The sequence below is a fragment of the Pyrus communis genome, chromosome 14 (assembly GCF_963583255.1).
Source record: "Pyrus communis chromosome 14, drPyrComm1.1, whole genome shotgun sequence".
In the NCBI taxonomy this organism is placed as follows: domain Eukaryota; kingdom Viridiplantae; phylum Streptophyta; class Magnoliopsida; order Rosales; family Rosaceae; genus Pyrus; species Pyrus communis.
Window position 1 is genome coordinate 7531355 of NC_084816.1, and position 24500 is coordinate 7555854.

The 24500-nt window shown below is 36.5% G+C and overlaps 4 protein-coding genes across 4 annotated transcripts; 3 read left to right on the forward strand and 1 right to left on the reverse strand.

Annotated features, from left to right (window-relative positions):
* The first annotated feature begins 2443 nt into the window (after positions 1 to 2443).
* Positions 2444 to 3823, forward strand: LOC137714296 (BAHD acyltransferase At5g47980-like). Its single transcript, XM_068453540.1, has one exon. The coding sequence runs from the start codon at positions 2444 to 2446 to the stop codon at positions 3821 to 3823; it is 1380 nt and encodes a 459-aa protein (XP_068309641.1).
* A 3279-nt stretch (positions 3824 to 7102) lies between these two features.
* Positions 7103 to 9507, forward strand: LOC137716629 (uncharacterized). The gene is made up of 2 exons (XM_068456071.1): positions 7103 to 8668; positions 8760 to 9507. The coding sequence occupies exon 1, from the start codon at positions 7255 to 7257 to the stop codon at positions 8233 to 8235; it is 981 nt and encodes a 326-aa protein (XP_068312172.1). The 5' UTR covers positions 7103 to 7254; the 3' UTR covers positions 8236 to 8668; positions 8760 to 9507.
* A 6244-nt stretch (positions 9508 to 15751) lies between these two features.
* On the forward strand, positions 15752 to 17302 carry LOC137714297 (uncharacterized). The gene has a single exon (XM_068453541.1). It carries the CDS (start codon positions 15752 to 15754, stop codon positions 17300 to 17302), a length of 1551 nt encoding a protein of 516 aa, XP_068309642.1.
* Positions 17303 to 17753: 451 nt separating this feature from the next.
* On the reverse strand, positions 17754 to 22246 carry LOC137716271 (uncharacterized). The gene is made up of 10 exons (XM_068455697.1): positions 21912 to 22246; positions 21068 to 21098; positions 20797 to 20945; positions 20430 to 20521; positions 20312 to 20319; positions 20148 to 20219; positions 19866 to 20033; positions 19578 to 19673; positions 19046 to 19165; positions 17754 to 18173 (listed from the first exon to the last, which is right to left on the reverse strand). The coding sequence occupies exons 1-10, from the start codon at positions 21929 to 21931 to the stop codon at positions 18060 to 18062; spliced, it is 870 nt and encodes a 289-aa protein (XP_068311798.1). The 5' UTR covers positions 21932 to 22246; the 3' UTR covers positions 17754 to 18059.
* Between the last annotated feature and the right edge of the window lie 2254 nt (positions 22247 to 24500).

The following is a 24500-nucleotide window of genomic DNA, read 5'->3' on the forward strand; positions in this document are numbered from 1 at the left end:
GTACGTCCCTAAACTTTTCTTCACAAATTGCGGAGATGGTAAATGATGGTATGGATGTGGGGTGATGTCAGGATCCTCTAGAGAGAGCTTAGGGTACCTTATTTATACTAGAAAAACACTAAAAGGTCTGGGAGAAACTTTCCTAAATAAAACAAACTCCTAAACAATTAATGACACAAACTAGGAAATAATCCTTCTTGGCTTGGGAAACACGTCACCTGTGTTGCTAGCTAGTTTTAGGGTCGATTTATCTTCTGAAAAATTCTGTAAAATATGGGAAACGTAGTTTTATCTCTTATCTTTCCAAGCATATATTGCACTCCACTAGGAAAAATTGGGAAAGCCTTCAAATCTTCATTCTCCCATAGCTGCACAATTCTAACAGGAAAACAACTTCTGCGGGATTGATTTGTAAAACTGGAATGAATGGCTCCATGGAAAATTATGAAATTCGGATAATACAGTCTTTAGCCTCTTAGCTCCCTTCTCCAATTGGCTTTGCATCAAAACTCCTTCGGAAAGTTGAATTATCACCAAAAACGTTATAAGTGCTCAGAATGGCTAAAACTGAGAAAAGGAAAATTATGCTCTTTTACAATCAATTCTTTAACAAAATTTAGGATAATTAACATGAAAATATGATAAATAATACACCTATATCATTCGAAGCTTTTAAGTGGGAGTTAATTATTTTGTTAATTAATAACAGATTCACAAATTATATGTTAAAGAAAAGTTTAGAGTGGCATTATCACACTCCATTCCTATTGCTTCACCCAGATTATTTTCTCTCCCACTGCAAATCTTAAAAGATATAATTCATAGACAGACTTACCTGCATTATTTCCCCTTGTTCCCAGTCGTACCCTCCTAGCCAGTAAAAAGATTTCTTTGCCGCGGTACCCTAAGTTGTTATTTTGTTTTCAGTGTATGTGGGCAGTGGGCACTATGATGTGTATTGCTCAGCAGATTATTATGTTATAATTGCATAAATAAATGATTAGATTTTTGTTTTGTTGGATGAGAAGGTTATATTATGGTGGGTGAAATTAAATAATGTTCACTAAATAGATTATATGTTTAAATTAATTCGGATATTTTTTTTCTTAAAAGCGATTAGCCAATGGCTTCATCACAGTAGTCCACTATTCCGTTAGGAAGACTCACAGAAGCATTTCAGCCTTTTCCTGACCATCATCGCGTAATTCACCAGTACCAGAAATCGAACCTAAAACTTGCTCGTGAAATACGGGCTGAAATCCCCTAATTAGGATTGAGAAATGGGTTTTTTTTTATCAGAGGGTTTGAGATATGGGTTATACGTATCTTATGTACGTACATGACAAATTAATTATAACATAAATTAATCCCAGCTTATTATATGTTATAATTAATTTATTTTTTAACTAACATATTTTGTAATTGTTTAGGAATGATGCCCGCTTTGACATCCCCTTCTGATGATGTGAGCAGGGGATAGTGATGCGGGATCGGTAAAAGGAGAAATAAACCTTCTAGAGACATGCATTTCCTTTCCCCTTTTTTTTCCTCCTCTTTGTGACTAACATATTTTAACCCTACAAAACTTGATAAAATTAAACAACCATACTTACAATCCTATTTACAATTCTACTACTACATATATACAACCGTACTCACAATCCTATTTACAGATATACTAATTAGTATTTAAAACTATGTTAAATGGGGGGAGTTTTATCTCAGTACAAAACTTGATAAAATTAAACAAATTCTCATGTCATTGGTCACTTTGACCCCTGCTCTTATAAAATGAGCTGAATGTTGCACATGGCCAGTCGATTTCCATGTTTATAAGAGCTGAATGCTGCATATGGACAGTCGATTTCCATGTGCAGCATTCAGCTCATTTTATAAGAGCAGGGGTCAAATTGACCAATGACATGAGAATTTGTTTAATTTTATCAAGTTTTGTATTGAGGTAAAACTCTCTCCATTTAACATAGTTTTAAATACTGATTAGTATATCTGTAAATAGGATTGTGAGTATGGTTGTATATATGTAGTAGTAGAATTGGAAACATTGTTGTAATTATGTGTAACTAGAGTTGTAAACCCGCGCGTGGGCTTTTTTGCTTGTATAAAACTATACAGTTGACCATTCTTGGATCAATTTAGGAGAGATTGCTGGAGTCATGGGGATCTCACTGAAACTGGTGAAAGCATGCTTCCCGCAATTTGCAATAAACAAACAAATTAATAATTATGTAGAGTGGTTAGCCTCCAGTTAATACACATTCAATTTATACTGAAAAAATAAAAAAATAAAGATACAATCATACAAATAAACTAATCAATAAAGACTCAAACTCCGAAGTTCGAAGGAACTAGCTGTACTTCTGTTTTTATAAAAGGGAGTGCTTATTAGGTTATGGAACTCAAGTTGTGTGGGAGCAACTAAAAGATGACCACTTCAGAGATCAAGGTTGAAATCATCCACAAGGAAACAATTAAACCATCCTCACCAACTCCTCGCCACTTCAAAATCCTCAAACTTTCTGTCTTTGATCAGATTGCTTCCGATGTTTACGTTCCGCTTCTGTTCTTCTATCGACACCATAATTCTTCAGTCCCTTCTGCTGAAATATCCAATATTCTAAAAACATCATTATCTAAAACTCTAACTCTCTTTTATCCCTGGGCAGGCCAATTCCAATATAATGATTCAATCGGCTGCAATGACCGTGGGGCTGAGTTTCTTGAAGCCCAAGTCAACTGTCCGATATCAAAGATTTTGGACAACCCGGATGCTCATCAAATGCAATTTAAGCAACTTCTTCCAGCTGAGCATATGGGATTAGCAAGAGCTGCAGGATCAGGCAATCTTGTACTAGTCCAGGCCAGCTTCTTTGAACGCGGTGGGGTAGCAATCGGGGCCAGTATTTCTCACAAGGTCGCCGATGCCATTACAGGCAGCACATTCATTAATACTTGGGCTGCGTTTGCCTTTGGCTCATCAGTCGTCAGTAGTACTACTACTGGTGATCATCAAGAGGTGGTGAAGTTTCCCGCTCCAAAAATGTTTGGTGTCCCAGCTTCGCTCTTCCCTCCACTAGATTTCCTAAACACACACCACCCCGTCGTGGAATATGCTAAAGAAAAGTGTATGACAAGGAGATTTCTGTTTGGTGCCTCAGAGATTGCTGCTCTCAAGTCCAAATCTGCTAGCTCCACCGTGCCAAATCCTTCACGCATTGAAGTTGTGTCCGCCCTCGTTTGGAAATGCACAATGGAAGCATCAAGATCAAACTCGGGTTTTATGAAGACCTCCGTCTGGTGCCAAGCGGTGAATATGCGTGAAATATTAGCTAAGCCCTTGGCGGACAAATACTTATTGGGAAGTCTTGTGGGGTTGTCTATGACAAAGACACAACTAGATATTGATAATCAAGATCTTCTAACCTTGGTTGCTTTATTGAGGAAAGGCATGGAGGAATTTAAAGAAAACTTTGGCAACGGAATTAGTGGGGAAGAAGCATTTGAAATCTTCAAAGAGTATGGAAACCTCTTAAGGAGGGATGATATAGAGACCTATAGTTGCAGCAGTATGTGCAGGTTGCCCTTTTATTCAGCCGATTTTGGATGGGGAAAGCCGTTATGGGTCTTTATTAGCAGTGCAGATATCAAGAACGCGATAAAGTTCATGGATACAAGAGATGGTGATGGCATGGAAGTGATCTTGACTCTCAAGGAAGAAGACTTGGCCAAAATTGAAAACAATAAGGAGCTGCTTGCATATTCACAGCCAGTTCAACAGAAAATGAGGACGACGGCAAAGTTATAGATAGTAGGCTTCCAAAACCGCAAATAAAAATTTGTAATAAATTTTGTACTTTTTCAATTTCCGTCCGAATTTATGTTGTTTAATTTCTTAAGAACCCTTTAGCATCCCCAGGGGCTATGTTTATGTATTTATGTAATTCATCAATTCAGAAATAAAACAATCTTTCGGTTTTATCTCCCTCTCTAGTGGATTCCAAAAATCTTTGTTCTTCATGATTGTAATCCTTATGCTGTGTCAATTGGTATTAGAGCATGGATTTGCCCTGTTCTAATGGCAAACATCGTGGGAGCTAAAAAACTCTCTTCAATGTTGATTGTGGGAGTGATGAGTTGATATTATTCTGTAACTTTACTCTTATCTTAATTATAATTTATTTTTATTTTGAGATGATTTTGATACTTTGCTATATATATATTTATTTTTTTTTCATGATACCCCTTATCTTAGTTATAATTTATTTTTATTTTGAGATAATTTTGATACTTTGCTATTGTTTGGGCCCAAAATAATATTATTGGGTCGAGTGTAGGTTTGTGATAGCCCAAAACTTTTCCAAATGTACTATGGGCTGTCTAGTAGTCATAAGCTGCTCAGTTAGGGTGGCCGAGTCCTATTGCAAGAAGGAGTGATTTGGATAAGAGCGGATGGGTTGAAGTCCTAGTATAATAAGGGGTCTCAATGGAGTAAGGACACTAAGATTAGAGAAGTGAAGGTGGCCGGATAGCAAGTTTGGTTCAAAGTCCTAGTAGGAGTAGGATTGGCCGAGCCCTGTAGGACTAGGACGAAGAATCCTAATCCGAATATAGTTCTGATTCGGCTAAGGTGGGATTGGTCGCTATAAATAGAAGGGGAATGCATCATTCGAAGCCCCTCCAATTCAACACACAACTGCCCTGTGCAAACCTCTCAAACATCTTGAGATTTTTTTATTTTCTCCTTCCGCCAACATATCTTCAGTTTGGATAACAGCACTGTGAAGGCAACCGGCGAACATCTTTAGTTTGGATAAACAACATTGTTGTCGTAGAATCAGCCGACCGAGGAGCACCTTCAATTTAGATAAACAACATTTTATCGAGGCCAACTGGTTACCTATCCAAGTCTGGGTCGAGAAGGGTTTCCGCATCCTTATTGGCAGAGGTCATCTTATTAGCCTTCTCGGCAAAGTAAGGTGTTACAAATTACTATATTCGGCACATTGAACGCTGAGTGATTTTATGATTGGATACTCACAAGTAAGTTTCAGAGTTCGGCATTCTAACGGCCGAACCACATTTACCATCAAGACATACATCTTTTTTTAGTACCTGTGTCAGTATAGTTTGGAGCTAGTTCGACGTGCTTATACTCTTACGAATATAATCACTATGATCGAACCCAGTGCCGACGATTCGTGAACTTCGCAGAAATAATAGCCTTATCCTTAGGCTCAAGAGCCCAAAGGCCGAGACGTGTTCCTTCGTCGGTCGCTGTTGCAAAATCAAGAAGTCAGTAGCGCGTTCAACGCAGCATCAACAAATTTTGCTCCTCGACCGAGCTCGGCCAACGAGTTGGCACGCCCCACATCAACCGAAGGATGTAGTTAGCTCATTAGTTACTCGGTCTGCGCGCCATGTAGGCTTGGTAGTTTTTAGGATCAACAGCTATATATTTCAATTAGAGGAAATGTAAGTCTACTTTGTGCAAAAAGCAATGAAACGAAGGAATTTTGGAATAATTCTAACTGAAGTGGATTCATAAGTCTTCCAATATGATTGTGTCAAATTCTCAACCCTAAGTTGTTTGATCATGGCAATTAAATGAAGGCTGACTGCACAGTGTTGCCAAATTGACATTTTAAGATTTTTTGGCCCTTAAGTCATTGAAGATTTTATTGAGAAAGTTCCTTTGCAAAATTGTAGGGTACGGTTTTATTTTTCCAACACCAACTTGTGAGCCTAATTTGGTGCTGATTTGATCATTAAACGTGGGGAATCTTTAGCTACCCAGATTACCCAAGTTATATTTAGCCGAGTTTTGCTAGGGTCTCTCACAGAGTATTGTATTGGAGACCTTGGCTAGAGAGCTTTTAGGTTCTAAAGGGGTGTTTCTCCTTTAACTTTCATCTTAATAATATTTTGCTTTTCAGTTATGAATATGTGGAACTAATTCTCTTTGCTAGGGTGAAGCCACAAGCCTTAGCATGATTTGTAATTTCTTTTCAATTATGATATGTAGTTGGAGTGAGATTGAGATATTTAAACTCTTCTTTTCTTAGAGATATGATGCATGGACACGGGTAACAGTCAGCGTATCCCGTATATGACACGCAGGGATACGGATACGCATAGGATACGTGTGGATACGAGCCCGATACGTATCGGAATGAAGAGATACGTTGTTTATTGATGAGATACGCGTATCATACTGTCGAGATACGCGTATCACACTTTTCGGATACGTTCCAACTAAATCAGAGGATAATCCAACTAAATCAGAGGATAATCAGAAGAAAAAAAATAAAAAATAAATCAAGAAATCCGCACAGAATCGTGATTGATTCCAATTAGCTAAACTGAAACGATTGTTTGGCTAAAACCCAAAACGATTTTGGGTATAAAATAATGATTTACCTATTTTTCTTCACTCGAACCTCAGAATTCAAAAATCAGACTTGTCGTCTGCAACTGCTCCGTCGTCTCCGTCCAACTGCTTCGTCATCTCCGTCCAACTTCTTCGTCGTCTCCATAGTCTCCGTCTGCAACTGCTGGTAAGAGCTTTCGACTTTTAATTTCGAAGGTTACTTTCCTGTTTTGCAGAACCCATCTCTGCAACTGAAAGGAAAGCTTGCTTTCCTGTTTTTAATTTCGAAGCTAAAAGCTTTTGCTTTGACTGATTCAATGAGTGTAGATTGGAAAAATGGCCTTTTGCTTTTTGTATATAATATTATAATATTATTATTGGATTCCAGCCTTACACCAACATTTTTCTATTGGAATAGCCTTTCATGATATTTAGATTATAATACATTGTTCTAGATATTATTGTGCTTTCATGATATTTAGCTTAATCTTTTATGTAAATTGGGAATACAATGTTTTAGATATTTAGATTATAATATTTTATGTATATGCTTTCATGATGCATTTTTTATTTCTTAAGTTAATTTAAATTTTTCATGTATTAGTCTTTGTCTATACGATTATACGATGAATTGACTTTTATTGTTTATATGTTTGTTAATTTAGGAAATGAATCACCCTGATAATCATGTGAATGATAATGCTAATCTGGATGAGATTGTTGAAAATTATAATGCTCCGCTGTGGAAGTATGTCAAAAAGCTCGAAAAAGTGGGAAATAGAGGAGGAGGAAATACTAAATTTGAGTGCAATTATTGTCAAAAAACTTATAAAGGATCCTACTCTAGGGTCAAGTTTCATTTGTTAAAAATGTCTGGAAATGGGATCGTGCCTTGCAACAAGGTTACTGATGAAACTCTTGCGGAAATGAATAAGTTAGTTCGAGAGTGTGAATACAAGTTGAAGAGTTCTGCTCCTAAACATGTTTCGTTGCCCAATACTGGTTCATTCTGTTATGATCTACCTGAAGCAAATCTTGATCCAAAGAAGAGAAAGGGAACAAGTGGGCCTCTCAGTAAAGCTTTTAACAAGGAGGCTCGAGATCAATGTGATGCCGAAGTTGCAAGGATGTTTTATACAGATGGCTTATCATTTAACCTTGCAAGAAATCCGCACTATCGGAACTCATATGTTCGTGCTTCTACACTTCCAGGGTATGTTCCACTAGGTTACAACGCACTGAGAACTACTCTTCTGCAACAAAAGAAGAGTCACATTGAGCGGTGCCTCCAACCAATCAAGCGCACATGGAGCACTAAAGGTGTAAGTGTTTGCAGTGATGGGTGGACAGATGCTCAAAGGAGACCACTTATTAATATTATGGCAACTTGTGAAAGTGGGCCAATGTTCTTGAGAGCAATTAATTGTGAAGGTGAATACAAAGACAAGCATTGTATTGCCAACTTTCTTACAGAAGCTATTAAAGAAATTGGTCATGAAAATGTTGTTCAAGTGATCACTGATAATGCCCCTGTTTGTAAAGCTGCTGGGTTACTTATTGAGGCCCACTATCCCCATATCTTTTGGACACCCTGTGTTGTTCACACTCTTAATCTTGCTTTGAAGAGTATATGTACTCCGAAACAAACAGAAGTTTCCTATGATGACTGCAATTGGATTTCAACTATTGCTAGTGATGCTTGGTCCATAAAAAATTTTATTATGAACCATAGCATGAGATTGTCCATATTTAATGAACATTGCAAACTAAAGTTACTTTCCATTGCCGAAACAAGGTTTGTTTTCTCCACTTTTTTTTTCTTTTCCTTATTTAATTATAAGTTGTCCTAATTTTTAAATTTTTCAGATTTGCTTCCACACTTGTGATGCTTAGAAGATTGAAGGAAATAAAGGAAGGTTTACAACAAATGGTGATTAGCCCGAATTGGGCTTTGTACAAAGAAGATGATTTGGTTAAAGCAATGATGGTGAAGCAAAAGATATTGGATGAGGATTTTTGGGAGAAGATTGATTATATTCTTTTCTTTACAGCTCCAATATATGAGGTTATTAGAATGGCTGACACAGATAAACCTTGTCTTCACTTGGTGTATGAGTGGTGGGATGCTATGATTGAAAAGGTGAAAGCTGCTATATACAGGAATGAGCGCAAGGCATTACATGAAAAAAGCAGCTTTTTTGATGCGGTGTATCGCATTTTATTGGAGCGATGGACTAAAAGTAGCACACCACTTCATTGTTTGGCACATTCATTAAATCCAAGGTAATGATTTTGCTAACTTACTTATAAATTCTTCTAGATTAATTTTTAGCTTTATGAGTACATTTTTAAACTGTTATTTCTTTTATTTTAGGTATTATAGTTCAGAATGGCTCCAAGAAGACCCTAGTCGTCTTGCTCCACACCGAGATGTTGAACTTACAATTGAAAGGAAAAAGTGCTTTGAGAGATACTTTTCCAATGAGGAAATTAGATGAAATATCAATGTGGAGTATGCCTCTTTCTCTATGTGCTTGAATGACTTTGGAGCTATTGATTCTATGAATGATAGATTTCATTTGGAACCAGTGATGTGGTGGATTGTCCATGGAGCTTCTACACCTAGTCTCCAATCCATAGCGTTGAAGCTACTTGGACAACCTTGTTCCTCCTCTTGTTGTGAAAGAAATTGGAGCACTTATAGTTTTATTCACTCTTTAAGAAGGAACAAGATTACACCACAAAGAGCTGAGGATTTGGTATTTGTGCATAATAATCTTCGTCTTTTATCAAGGAATAGCTCAACCTACAAGGAAGGTATCACTCAATTGTGGGATGTTGGAGGAGATGGCTTTGAAAACTTGGGTGAAGAAAGTGTCGGGATGCTTGAAATAGCTAACCTTTCACTTGATGAACCGTCATTGGAGACTACTTTAGTTACTGGAGGAGACATCATGAATGTGGAAGTTGAATGAGACTTTGCTTTTTTTAATTTTCGTTTGGATTTTCATTTTAATTTTTCAAGTTTGAAGATTAATTGCTTGTTGGATGGACTATCTTTCTAACTGTTAGGAGTTTATTGAAATAAATTTAAACTTGAGTAATAAATTTGAATGTTTATTTTATAATATTTTAGATATATTTATTTATTTATATATATTTTTAATTGCCGTATCCTTGACGTATCGTGTCTTCATTTTTAGAAATTTGACGTGTCCCCGTGTCGTATCGCCGAATCCGTGTCCGTGTCCATGCATCCTGATATTTCAACATTTTATCTCATGTCTGATTATAGTGTCTGGGGTGTTATGATATGTGGAATTGGAAAGGGTTGCCGGGTTTGAGAAGTAGACAGTGGTGAGAATGTAGGAATTGTGGTTGTGTTTGATGGTGCGTGCGGAAGAAGTATGGAATGAATGGTGCTGTAGAAAGGAGGAAGATATGGGTTTTGATAGTGAGAAAATAGGGCTAGGTTTAGGGTTTGGGTAGGGAGAAGGTGTTTGTTAAAAGAACGCAACGATTTTTGGAGAACGGCACATTTTTACTTGTCCCTGTTTGTGTGATTTGTGTGTGTGTATAGGAATCTGGTAGCAGAAAAGATTTGGGATTTTTCCTTGTGTAAAAAATGTCAAGTGCCAATTCGACGTCCAACACAGAAAAAAAAAAGAGAAAAGAAACCTGTCGGCGTCCGTAGTGGAAGGAATGACTTTGTGACCTATCCGTGTGGTACCGGTATAGTACCTGCCTAACCACTCTATGAAGAATGCTAGAGTGGTGTTTGTGAGAAAGAGGAGGGAGAAACAAAGACATAACAAAAACTTAAAAAATAAAAAGTACTGAAAATTAGACTCAAATGATTATCAAACGGTCCTGCAATTAGTGAAGGCCACAAGCATCAAAACACATGATGAGAGATCGTCATAGGTCCAGCAATATTCATCTAAGTAAGCAGGAAAGGAAAGGAAAGGAAAGGAAAGGAAAGGAAAGGGACTTGAAAGAAAAAGGAAAAAGGAAAAATGAGGTTGTTATTTACATTTACTTATATTTAGCTTGCTTGATATCATAGTCACTCATCCTTGAATTCGACATCAAGAGATAAGATTAAAACACTACAATTGCATTTATTCATTCTCCGTCCTTGATATCAAATCCAATGGTGAGTGATGATCATACATTCCTTGATCATCTGGTGACCTCGAGAACATCTTTGTTACGATTAATTGGTAATTTTATATAGATCAAAAAAGAAAAATTGGTAATTTTATAACTTTGTATGAGGCCTCATCCTGTGTTGGATTAGTCCAACATATGCAAGCAACTCGTTATAGTGATACATGATGTACCATTCTTGTGTTTTAGATACACTAAAAAATCTCACATATCCCACACGTGACCCACAACCAAATTAAACAGCCATTTATTGTTGGATTCTCAAATATTTCTTTCCTACCCGAAGTATCCAAACAAGCCTCCTGCATAAAGACGTATCCAAAAGATAGTAGTTACTATAAATATCCTTTTGACTTTATCTGGTCAAACACGTTGTATATAACATAACCGGGTTCGTCTTCTCCAAACTTAACCTTTTGTCTTTCTCACGCTACACTCTTATTTTAAGTTGGAAACTTGAAAATCGGTGGATGGACCCACCGAATCCCAGTCCAAATTCAAAAAGGATTGCCGTTTATTTGGCCGTTACTCTGGTAGCCTTCCCTTATAAATATCCATCCTTTCTCAAAGTTTTTAGCAAAACTCATTCGAGCAGAGATCAAGTAACACATTCAGAAAACGATTCAAATCGTACCTTAAAGTTGTGATTCAAATTCTTCTCCATGCTCTCTATATTTCTACATCTGCGCCTTCAATCAGTTGCATACTTTGTTTAGGTTCAACTTATTCGAACCTATTCTTTTCGTCATGAAGACCTTTCAGCGGAAAATCTTGGGAGAATATCTGAATGGTGCTGATGATACCAAGGGTAAAGAACTAGTACTGTATAATGGTCATAAAACCCAGGCAGTAGATCGAAGTCGAACATGTAGCGAGTGCGGTATGAGATTTCGGAATGGACAAGCTTTGGGAGGTCACATAAGCATCCACTTTCAACGCCATCTAGGTCCGAAGAACAACAAGAAGTTTAAAGTGAAGCAACAACAATTGTTATTAGAATACCCTTCTTGGAATAATAGTAGACTCTCATGCCAAGTTTGCAACAAGACTTTCCCATCAATGAAATCCTTGTGTGGCCACATGGGATCGCATCGCCAAAGAGCCCAGTCTCCTCCTCCATCTTCTTCCTTATCTTCAGCTGATCAGTACTCGGACGGTGATAGTTATATTGATTCTGCAAGCAAGCACTACAAGTACCCCAAGTCAAAGAAAAGAAAATTCTTAGATGGCTACAAAGGCCATCATGTATGCCCTATTTGCTTCAAGACGTTCCCAACAGGGCAGGCACTTGGCGGCCATAAAAGATCTCACTACTATAAAGGAGAACCAGTTTTAAAAGCTACAGAAGCAGCTAAAAACAAAGTTGCATCGACCGATGGACATGAAGATTCAGCTAAAATCAAAGTTGCATCGGCCGATGATCGTGAAGATTGTGTGATCATAGATCCAGGAAGTCAATATTGGACTGATAAAACAATTCACGTTGCAAGTCGTAGAATATTATTAGACTTGGATCTCAACAAACCTCCTAAGGAGGGTGATGACGTTTCGAATTAGACAGTAGGTCTATTTTTGTAGATAGATAGCTTGATTTACTAATTGATTAGTTAGATTTTAGGGGAGCGCAACTGCGCTCCCAATTAATTTTCTTTGGTAATTCACTAACTGTATTTTATCAAACAAAAAGAAAGAGTAAATAACTAATTTTTTCTCGTAGTTGCGGGAAACAATCATCTCTATGTATCCTGGTGTTAGTTTGTGATTTTCCGGTTCCCCTCCTCCCTAACAAACAATATCGCTCTACTAAAGAATTTCTTATTTGTTTTCCTTTTGAGTTAGGATTGCTATTATGAAACCTTTTAAGCACTATCATCTTATCATCGTTATTAATTGAAATTCAAGAGCTTCTCTCAAACTTCGGATATGCTAGAATACTATCTAAGGGTGAACATTTGTGATGTATACCTTTAACTTGTAACTTTGTTAGATCAATGGCCCACAACAAAGGGGTTATTGTAGGATCATAATTTTCTAAGCCTGGAGTAAGACAGATCGAAACAGGTGTACCTTAGAAGTTGGGTCATGAACTAAATAGCTCTGATCGGGTTGAGCTACTCAAAAGGGTCGGTGATGCCACCACGTGCTGTTGTGCTACGAAAAAGGTATATAGGCGAAGTTCACCAGACTTGCAGAGATTGACCATTCTTTTTCAGCAAGACATGAAGACTTGATTCGATTGGGGATCAGACTAGTTTCTTATATTCTTGGAGATTCCTACAATCTAGGATCCAAAAGATACGAAAACCTGATCCGATTAAGGATCAAACTAGTTTCCTATATTCTCAGAGATTCCTACAATTTAGAGATTGGCGTGCTCCTCAACTAATCACTCCTAAGAGGACACAATATATAATCCTAGACATCCCCTTGGATTCTCCTTGTTTAATACGGATTCTATATCAAAAAGGTCTCACATCTAATTAATATAAATATACCTATCTGGAGTTCATCTCTGTTCATATCTGGTAACGCAATCATCGCATACTCATTATTTTCTTGTTCACGAGTCTTATATTGCTTACTAACTTGTGATAGCCTTTGGCCGGTACCCCACCGGTGCTTAAGGTTAATCATGGTTGCGAAAAGAAGTTTTCATTTTTTTTTTAAATAGAGGATGTTAGGATCACATTTGGGTAAGACTTTAAAAAAGAACTATAAAATTTAGTTTGTGTGTATTAACTTCATTGCCCATGATTTTATTTTGTGGAAGAAATTAAGTTGTCTTTTCATCATCTTTTAGTTGACAAAAATAACTTTATTAATATATAATTAGTTTAGAATAACCACGTTCTAGGAAAAAAATTCAATGGTTAATAAGATGCCGGCAATTCTATTAATGAAAAAAAAAAAAACAAAAAGATACCAGCAATTACTATTCTGCGAATCATCATGACTTCAATTTAATCCTATAATTGAGTGCTGCTATATCAACCAAACAATCAAAGATGTATAAGGTGTGATTTTGTTTTTACAAGATAATTTACATTAAATTCATTTAAATTACAACATGATATTTTAGGTGTGAGAACGAACGTTCTTAATCAGTTAAGCTACAAGTTTATAAGTATCTCCTACCTAAACCATGACCAGAAAGAAAAAAAACAATTACCTATTTCAGAATCTGGAGATAAACTCATCGATGATCAATATTACAACAATCACCCCTGGACTGTGGAGATTGGAGAATGGGATCAATTTCACAAAAGATTGACTACTTGGCAACATAACTATTTGTTTAAAAAATAAATCATCATAATCTGATTTCCATATAACCAAATTAGCCCAAAGATTATAACAACTTTGTTTTTGTTTAGCTATGCAATTAGGCATATTAATCCATATTGCTCTAGGTGCCTATTTTCCTTATCGTTTCCATTTTATAATGTTGTAAAATGGTCGAAGCTCTGTCAATATATAAATATGTTAAATACTTTGACGTTGCATGAATGGCCCATTTAATCACCGATACGTCTGACACATCATTGCCAAATCACTTAAAAAAAATTACTAATAAAAATTTGTCTACCAAATAAGTAATCACATGTGCAATCCATCCCTCTTTCGATACACTAGAGGGACGAAAAATCAAATTCACCCCACCAATGAAATCACATGTTCACCTTTTCCCTTGGCTACATAACCTTAATTTCATGTTGTCTTGGTATGTTATGTCAGTACGTAATTCGTTTGATTAAAAAAAAAAAAAAAATCTATTGATTAGCTGCACACGAGCTCTATTGATTCAAGTAAAGAAGTATGATATGTCATTCATTGAAAAAAAAAAAAAAGTGTCACATCCTAGTCCTAATTCCGTCATTACACGATATTGTTCGCTTTGGGACTCAGCTAAGCCCTGACGGTTGTTTCTGGGATCTCACACGAGAACTTATCAGTGGGCCACCCATCCTGAGAATGCTCTTGTCCGAACTTGCTTAACTTCGAAGTTCCGATGGAATTCGAAGCTAATGAGTTCCCAAAAGGTCTCGTGCTATATGGAGGTGGGCATGTATATATAATGCACATCACCCCCTCCGTTGGTCGATGTGGGATGTTACACTAAGTTTTAGTTGGTTTTTATTTTTATTCGCATTTTCTTATTATTATATACACTTCTATTGCGCACTTAGCTACGTCACCCTCACATGATGGCCAGCACATCTGAACTTCGGTCGGGGTGTGTCAAAAAGCATTAAGATACATATTTACAAAATAATGAGCAGGCTTCAAGCATTTTGTTGAAAATCAAGCTCACCAGAAACCCGAAGATTGCATAGGTCAATATAATTGTTGAATCTCATTACAATCATGAGAACAAAATTCATGAATTATATTGAGACAGAGAGCGCAATTTTGGTCCATTAAAATAAACAATAACAGTGAAATACGGGTTATATGATATTATACCAGTATTACTCCAATTATATATGACATTTGATATATATGATCGTATTCCAAACACATTAAAAAATTCCTACAAGCTATCGAAAAGAGATATTTGATTGGAGAGTCAATGTGGGACCTTAAAGCAGGTGAGAATCCGGTTTGGTAGCAAAGTCAAGCAAATTAGAATTTTCAATAGGACTAAACTTTCATCAAATAAAAAAAAAAAGGACTAAACTTTGACCAATTAAAGATTAAACAAAAAGTCCTATTTGAACAATTGAACCCCAACAGTTATCTTCCCTAACCAACAATATTTTGTTACCCATTTTACCCCAGCAGATTAATTACAGCAAACTTATCGGATACTCAAACATACTAATCTTGACACAACTCGTCATTGGAGGGATCATAATCACAGATTTCAGCCAAACCCCCAAGAGTCACAAATTAAACTCCATATCAATCTTAATTAATTTCCACTAATTAATCGGGACGATTCTGTCACTCCAAAAAAAATAACAAAAAAAGGCCAGGGACTCACAGAAAATCAATTAGGACTTTGAACCTTTTTGATAGGGTCTAAAAAATTGTGGAGTTTTTTTTTATACAACCAGCTTCTTCTTCTTCATAAGCTTCTCTATCAGTTTAGCTGAAAACAAATTTGGACTGTTTTTCTTTTTTTTGATGAAAAGCTTCCAAGAGAAAAACAAGGACCTCAAAGAAGATTATGAAGGAGAAGAAGATCAAGAAATCATGGATGATGATGACGTACATGCACAAGAGATTGAAGAACAAGTAGCGCTATGTGGCGATGATTATCATAAGGGTAAACAAGTAGTACTAGACAGTGATGTTCATCATCGAAGTGGAGATCGGGTTTGTGAGCAATGTGGGAAGAGATTTCAAAATGGAAAAGCTTTGGGAGGTCACAGGAAGGTTCATCTCAATCAGTCTCTTCTTCCCCAGAAGAACAAAGCATTGTTTAAGCAGAAGAAGAAGCATGGTTCTTCCAAAGGCGGCAGCAGCAGTGAAGTCTCGTGCTACGTTTGCAAAAAGGATTTCCCATCTATCAAATCCTTGCACGGACACATGAGACTCCATCGCGAAAGAGACTGGAAGGGTGTCAGACCTCCTGGGGCTGTTCAGCCTCTTTCCGAAGAAAGTAAATCTTCTTCATATGAAAATGGCTCCGATGATGATGGTGAAGATGACGGCAATGATGACGGCTATGGTGATAGTAGTTTTTCTGATCACACCATAGAGACAGACAATGATGCAGCAATTTTTTTAGTAAACTGGAGGAATATTGAACAAAGACGCAGGATTGCTTACCAAAGAGATCCTAATGGTGAAGACAAAGTTGGCGAATTCGGACGGAAGAAGCTAATAGAAGAGTCACCAGTTGGATACAAAGGTAACCCTTCATCCAAGAACATCAAATTTGATGATGGTAGTAAGAAAATTACGAAGGAGGGGAGTAAAAATTTTGGAGGTGCAAAACCCAAAAAAGATTTCAGCTTGTTTGGTCAAACCCACAAGCAAATTTCAAGGAAGCCTCAAGAGTTTAGAGTCACAAGATCAGATGCAACGTTGAGTGACATGAATGTAGACGAATCAGCCGGGTTTAGTAGTAAATATGCAGCTCACCAAGTTAGTGAATCGGCATTGGAGAAGGCAATAGAAAAGTCACCTGGAGGATACAAAGGCAATAAAACTTCGGAGAAAAGTAGGTCTGAGAGTGTGAATTTCGTACCGAATAAGTTAAGCATTGGAGGTAAAGAAAAGGCTTCTGTGGATGATTATGATGATGATGATGATGATGATGATCACGACAACAACGATGAGAATATTGATCAGACTAGTTGGAAGGTGAAGTTGAAAAAGGCGATGATGAAGGAGGTTTCGAAAACAGGTAAAAAAACCATTAAAGACACGGCTTTAAATGATCAAACCCACTACCAGATTTCACGAAGAACTCAGGAATTTGGTGCGAAGTATGCTGAAAGAGAAAATTACAATGGCCCTAGCGCTACCAGTAACCAAGTACTTGAAAGAGCAGAAGAAGCTGAAGCAGTGGAGCACGAGACCGAAGAGTTTGTGTGCAACATCTGCCCCTCCAAGTTCTCAACAGGTCAGGCTCTGGGAGGCCACAAGAGATGTCACAACAATAGAGTGCCGGTGGAAGAAGCTCCAGAGACAGCAGAAGTAGCACCAGTGGCTGAAGAAGACGGTGAGATCACTACTGTTCCTGAAAAACTAGCCTTGGATCTCAATCAACTTCCTTACGAATCAAACGATGAGTAAAGTGGGAAGAGCTAGTTAACTTGCTTGTTGATACTTGCATTTTATGAATTTCTGGAGAGGTTTCAACTCCTCCAAGTGAATTTGACTGTGATGGTTTATATGATTTGTTTCTCATATAAAAGAAAGGATCAAGATATTATTGTTCGCCATTTGTTTCTCAAGACATTTTTTTTCTGAGGGAAGTGATTTTTGCACTCCCTTTTTCTTGTTCTACACTCCTTCCCATTGTTTCTAGCCTTATGATTGATTAAATCGAAGGAGAATCAACATGCATAAACAAGGGAGGCGCACAGAAGTAGAAACTAGGGGTACAAAAATCACTACCCTCCCCCAAATGAAGTTCACAAGTATGTTGCAGCATTCTCAGTGTATAAACTTGTTATTTGTAAATGTGGCATGTACTTTGGAATGCAATGAAATTATGAATGTGGTGCCTTCCACGGTTCCACCATGCTTGATGCACAATTCTTTCGGAAAATTTCCAAGCTGAGTGACTGGGTGTTCATTTCTTTGATAATTTATCTGGGTATGTTACATGAAGTGTGCTATACATTCTCTCAAGTTTATGCTGCCAAATCGGCAGGAAAACAACTCCGACCCTGGCATGCCAAATACAATTTCTTCAGCACCCCCGGCGCAGTGTAATACGAAACAGGTGAGGCCTACTGTTCTGTGATGGGCGCAAGTGATTGTTGTTCGAATGCAGCATACGTATGAAAATTTTGCTCCAAGTCAACAGAGTCCATGCTGAGTGGATTTAAGTTGAAAGTTGAGGTCTCTGCCCGCTAAAAATTTCTTCGCTTTCGGGTAATAATCTCTGGTCGATATCTTCTAGGCTCTTCATCAAAGTTGGCCTTCCAAGTTCCTGGATCTGTAGCACGGAAAAAGCAGTCTTACGTTAAGAACTGATGATGTATAATTGGGACATTGACTTGTACTGCAAGGTTCAGTTTCAAAATAGAACAAAAGTCTGCAATTTTCCAAGCACAGAAGACGGGGAATTCGCAGAAACTAACCAGACAGTCACACAAAAACCCACACTCGAAGCAAAGCTGATAATTGTCACTAACTACAAATTTTAATGACTCTTTTTTGGTAAATTAATTTGAATGACTGGAAACAATGAAAGATTGATTTAAACAACGGAAGTACACTTTACCTTTCTCCAGTTTGCTTAGAGTTCTAATTTGCTCCCTCAATTTTATTTGAACAACCTTAATCTTAAATTTTAATGTGTCAATCTGGTCCCTCTTAAGAAATGTCAATCTGGTCTGTCAAGTGAAACTGAGATTGTCTGATGTAAAATTCAGTACTCAATTTTGCCTTAACTAGCTGAATAGAATTGGCTACAGTAAATTACAACAAAATAGAAGAAGGATTGACATCGATCATGTTGTGAAACTATAAGGAATAGACGTTATGTCGTCAATTCCTTATAAGTTCCAATTTTTGTGATCAACTGGAAATTACAAGGTTGACATTAATCAAATTGGCTAGATGCCCCAGAATCCCAGATTGAAACTTTTAGTAAATTACAGGGAATAGAAGTGTATATATACTTCGGCTTATGAAAATGTAATTTTCTATCACCAACACATCAACAAGATGCAACTTTATGTAAAGCTATACAATTTAAAGTTGATGCAGATTTCCTTTTTTTTTTTTTTTTTTTTTTTTTTTTTTAAATTTTTCTTTGGATAGCTAATGAATGTTAAAAGATATGCATTATAAGAACCTTCATACCTCTGAGTTTCTATGTCGTTCACGTTCATGTTCACGTATCTGTTCAACTGTCATTCCAGACCATTCATCAATCCAAGAAAAGCAATTCCGATGGCTTTCTAGGAAAAGAGCCCTCTCACCCTATAAAAAGTATCCCAATTATAATGACACTATAATAAAAGGTAAACTCCAAGATCTTATAACATGAATAGACGTTCTGAAGATAATCACACACATGGTAAAATCGAAAACCAATATAAAATTAACGTTTCACTCCGCTTAGCATCTTCCTTAGAAAATAAGAAAGAAAATCTCTTTGTTTCCTCCGTATCATTATTTTTATTTCCAACAGTAGTAAACATTGCCTCATTCTGCTGCAAAACAAACCTGAACTATGAAAACAAATCAACTATTTATAAATATAACTTAATGGTTAGTTGGGTGACGCTGCCATTTGCGTAGCTATTGTATTATGGAAGATGGTTGTCATAACCCAAGGATGTGTAACGTATAACAAAAATAATAACTGATAATCAAATCTAAGAGAGCCTACCAATAGCAAAGCTCGTTCAAGTTTATTGCCGAAACCCCAATATGGTGCATCAATGGTGACCAGTTTGTAGGCTGTCATAACTGGATCCGACGTGTCCTGAAATTTTAAAAAATAATTAACAGATTAGCAGTTAGACCTAGAAGACAATCCAATCCAAGTCAAATACAAATCAGAGAGTAAGATTTTGCAAGACATAATATCCATGTAAAAAGCATTACTAAGCACAGTGAGTAATAGACAATTCATAAATTAATACAAGATTAAACTAATGGTAGGGATTATTCCAACCTGCCAGCCCTCTAAAAGTGGACCACGTCCAGTTTTCGTTGATGTAAATTGGGAAAAGTCGGTGTTGTTAGTGCCAACAATGAGGCTCCAGTAATCCTTTGCAGATGAAGCAATATCAACAGTTTCCACATCCCTGGTTGCTAATTGTGCTTTGCTTAGACCATGAACCTAGGTTGTAGTTAAAAAAGTGTCAAAGAGGACGATAAAGACAGTAAATCACCAAATTTTGGCTGCAAACAGAGCTACAAAATAAAAGAACACAAAACTTTTCTAGAAACTTACGTTATCCGAATGGCCATTGTCAGCTCTGTTAACTGTTTCGACGGTCAGCTGAAACTTGGTGAAGTACGGGCACTGCAAAATTCCAAAACATTAATTTCAAAAAAGTCCAAGAATACATGAAGTATCAATTGTTTTCAGAGATGGACAAAAAAAAAAAAAAATACCTTGATTACTGTCCATTGGCCATCCATTTGAAGTCAACCAAAACCCAAGTTGGAATAAGTTTGAAGTGTGTTTAAAAATAAGATACATGACAATTGACTTGAAGAAAGAATGGAAAACCTGTCTTGCATCTTGGGTGTGCATTCCAGGCTTCCTCTTGCATGATGAGAGCATCTGCTGGCGCAAAAGTGGTAAGCCAACCAGGAGCTTTGCTGGAATAAGAAGATGAATGAATAAGTAACCTTGGAATTCATAAAATACATGTCTCGATGAAACGTATAAACAGATGATCCACTTCACGGAAAAGAGAGTGAACAAACAGTTCGGCCACCATATACGTAGGAACATAGGTGGTATTAATGCTGTGGTAAAATCAGAACCAAATAATGTACCAAGTAATTTTTTAACTGAGGAAACGAAGTTCAACATCATTAAATAAACAATTTAGCGATAGCAACTTAAACTGACAAATCTGAACTGGTTTTACCTTTGTAGACGATAAATTTTAGAGCTGTAGTGACCCTTTCCAAATACATCATCTTCAAAGGATTTACTCTCTACTATTTCCACCCCTTCGGTACTGTTCGTGTTCTGTTCCTGCATCTTCATGACCATGTACGTCTGGGCTACTTGATACTGCAGTTCAAAGTTGTTGTTAACAATCACTCCAGAGTTCTTTTACAAGTGAAAACTAAACAAAACTAATGGCTGAGAATTTTAGTAGAACACAGAATCGTAAGCTCGTTAACTGCATTTACCTCTTCCAACGACATGGGCATGACAATCCGACTTCACGCAAATCCCCAATTGAAGAAGACAAAGAGTTAAGGAAACCTCAATGGAAAGGTGACTTAGTTTTTGTATAGCAAGAGTTGTGAGAGAAAACTCTCCATAGCGGCATAGCCTACAATGTGCTTCTTGCTGACTAAATTAGAACGAAACTCTCATGAATCTCTTCGCAAACGATTTCGTGCATACGTATCCAGACTGTGAATCACTGCTTATATATAAAGACATGAACCCATATAGTCATATAATATGCAGACTATTAAATAAGAATATATATATATATACAAGCACAGATACACGTACACATATACATAAATATATATAGACTATATATATGTATGCTATATTGAGAAAAAGATAAAAGCTTTGAATTAGCAATCAGTTCTTATTCGCCAAATATGTAACGACTAAGAAAACTTTGAAATTTGAATACCAAATAAAGAACATAAACCCCAGGATTAACAGAAAAGATTGAAACTTTGCCTTACTGTTGTTCATTGTTCTTCATTTTCCTCAGCAAGCAAAGAAAAGGAAATGCTTAATCCTTCAAACCCACAAAAATAAAAATAAAATCCAGAAATGCAGGGTGCAGAAGTGTACATTCATTCACCAAACTAACCATAATTTGTGACAGAAAACAAAATTAAAAACCATAATTTGCTCAAGTTTGTGTTAATCCAATATCGACCACCTCAAGTAAAAATCTGTAAAACAACATAAATCAAGATCAAACAGCATTTTCTCAGCAACCAGATAAAGGGGTAACAAATAAACAATCCAGAAACCATAATTAAGGAAAAATATAAAGGATACAATTCCTTCATCAGAACCATTTCCACCGACTTTAATCTTCAAAATCCGACCAAAACTGTGATCCCCAACTTCAAATGTGGCACAAAACAGACAGAACCCAGAAAGCAGAAGCAGATTTTGAACCCAAAAAGCAGAGGCAGAAGCAGAATTCAACCCAGAAGTCAGAGGATTATTTGAGCAAGCAGGATTGAAGAAAATATCTTTCTGTTCTTGCCAAGTGCAGGGAAATTAGAGAGTCTTCGCTTCTTTATACCGTTGGCGTTGTAATAAAAAGGCACGTCACGTCGTCACCAGCTCAACCCCCAGCGCATTTTAGCATGAGTCGAGCCAGGAGACGGAGCCAATGAACGTTGGAAGAGTAGATGCGAGTCCCTTCTGACTTTTGAGGGGTTTTTTATTTTATTTTATTTTGGGTTAACACTTTTTTGGAGTTCCTAGACACGCGTTTTGCCGCTAAGACGACGTCGTTTCCTCCGTAAGAAAATAGAAATAGTATATTTTTTTTCTTTTATTTTTGTTTGATTGACAATGACACCACATTGCATCGTTCAAGCCGGCTGTATTTTCCACTTTATATTTTTTGGGATTTTCTTTTCTTGAAGGAAATTAGAGAGGGATGAAAGATTAGGGGAACGGCAACCACAAGAAGGATTTGCTTTAATTTGTTGTTTATATTAAATCCCTAATTATCTGGCAGCGTTGTCACATGCATAATGCATTATTAAGGGGAAAGATTTGTTATGCTTCATTGTGCTCCACCTAAATCTGTCATTGCTACTTGCTAATTTGTCTTAGATTGCAATTTCGCCTCAACAAATGGTCATCCTCCACTAAGGGGAAAGATTTCCTTAGATTTAAGGAGTTTTATCCTTGATTATCTACTTTGTTAAGTGATGAGATATGAGTCCTAGAGGAGGGCGCGTTCTGGTTTAAATCGATTTCACAATCAAATCGCAATCAAGCTAATGATATAACGGATCGATCTTGTTCAATTTTCACTAAACTATGGGCGAAATAGATCCTAACCAAATCATTGTTTGCAGGTTTGTTTGTTCAATTTGGCCTCAAAGTTTGATTTTTTTTTTCTTTGGCTAAACGATTTTATAAAATTGATTTTTTGTAGAAGTAATCTTTACATTGATATTTATAATATAAATTGTTCTGATCATAAGCACTATATTCTGTGGATAGGCCATGAAGTATTTTGAGGACTAAATCCTCCTTAACTTTGAGGAGCCAAGCACTTTAAAAAAAAAAAAAAAAAACTAGATTTTTTTAGAATGAAAAGACCATTGTGCCCTTAACTTTGACGAAAAAGAAGACATATTTGACGTATGTACGAATCATGCAATGCAAAGTTAAGTTGGAAGATGTGAGAAACTAATATGAGAGTTCAAGAACGAAAACTAAACGTGGAGTACAATTTAAGGACCTTTGCTACCACGCACTATAGAACTAATATCTATCAAACTCACATCATTAGAAAAATAGTGTTATAAGAATTAAACTCAGGGTGCTTGATTCATATAAGTAATAGAAATGAAAGTTAATTTGACGGTTATACAATCAAAAGGAATAATGAAGGATACTTAAACTTTGAAAGTTTTTTGTTTATATTCCTCGTATGCTTTGATGAAAATCTCATTTTTCCCAATGAACTTGCAACTGCCTGACTTTTCTACCATTGCTTTCATTTTAAGTCTCAAACTATCCAATATTGTCAAGCCGATCTGGAGAATAATTTACTTGGATCTCGTGGAATTGAAGTCGAAAGAGAGAAAATGTCAACTGTTACTTGGATCTCATGAATGACCACAATATTGTAAAAGTTAAATCACGGTTAATAAATTTACTGTATCTTTTAATTGTTGTAGAGTTGCTTGTAGTTTAGGATTTACCGTTTGAAATTTGAAGGATGACAGGTTTATGTGTGTCATTTGTCTATCATGGGGCATGACATTCTTGAGGGGATAATTTGTCTTGTAACAGTTGTATATTTCTTATTGTGTTTTTTTCTCTCATCACGATTATCACTTGATTAAAATGCACCTTACCATTTATGTCTCTCTTTTACATCATGATCATCACATAAGTATGATGTATTTGTCTTTCTTTATGAATAAAAGCCGTTATGGAAAATAAATACTTTCGATTTCGGGTATGAGCTTGGATACCCAATTCTAAATTGTACATAAGCAACTCTTTGTTAGGATACAATTGTAGGAGTACGTACTTATTAAAGTTATTGTCTATGTTCATAAAGTATTAGCTATCTCCTAATGTTTTATCAAATTTTTGACAAAAAAAAAATGTTTTGTTAAATTTATATTGTAACGTGTGAATTAATAACGGTTTAATCACAATTGTAATAAAAACGTTTTCCATATGTTCGTCCTTAGTGTTTGATTATGGGCTGAGTCGTTGAAAGTCCAAATCCAATAAAAGTTAAAAATCAAAACAAAACATTTAATATGATTTGACAAAACAAAAACCCTAAAATCTTAGTTGCACAGTACGGCGTCGCCGCCTGTACTGTTGCATTGCCTTTCCCACGGAAAATGATCCTCACCGTATCTTTTTTTGTAAGGA

Coding starts and splice junctions, on each gene's coding strand:
- LOC137714297 (XM_068453541.1), top strand. CDS start 15,752: ATGGATGATGATGACGTACATGCACAAGAGATTGAAGAACAAGTAGCG.
- LOC137716629 (XM_068456071.1), top strand. CDS start 7,255: ATGTCTGGAAATGGGATCGTGCCTTGCAACAAGGTTACTGATGAAACT.
- LOC137716271 (XM_068455697.1), bottom strand. CDS start 21,931: ATGGTTCTGATGAAGGAATT. Junction 20,946..21,067: donor TGCCCATGTCGTTGGAAGAG/GTAAATGCAGTT, acceptor TTTGAACTGCAG/TATCAAGTAGCCCAGACGTA. Junction 20,522..20,796: donor AAAATTTATCGTCTACAAAG/GTAAAACCAGTT, acceptor TTCTTATTCCAG/CAAAGCTCCTGGTTGGCTTA.
- LOC137714296 (XM_068453540.1), top strand. CDS start 2,444: ATGACCACTTCAGAGATCAAGGTTGAAATCATCCACAAGGAAACAATT.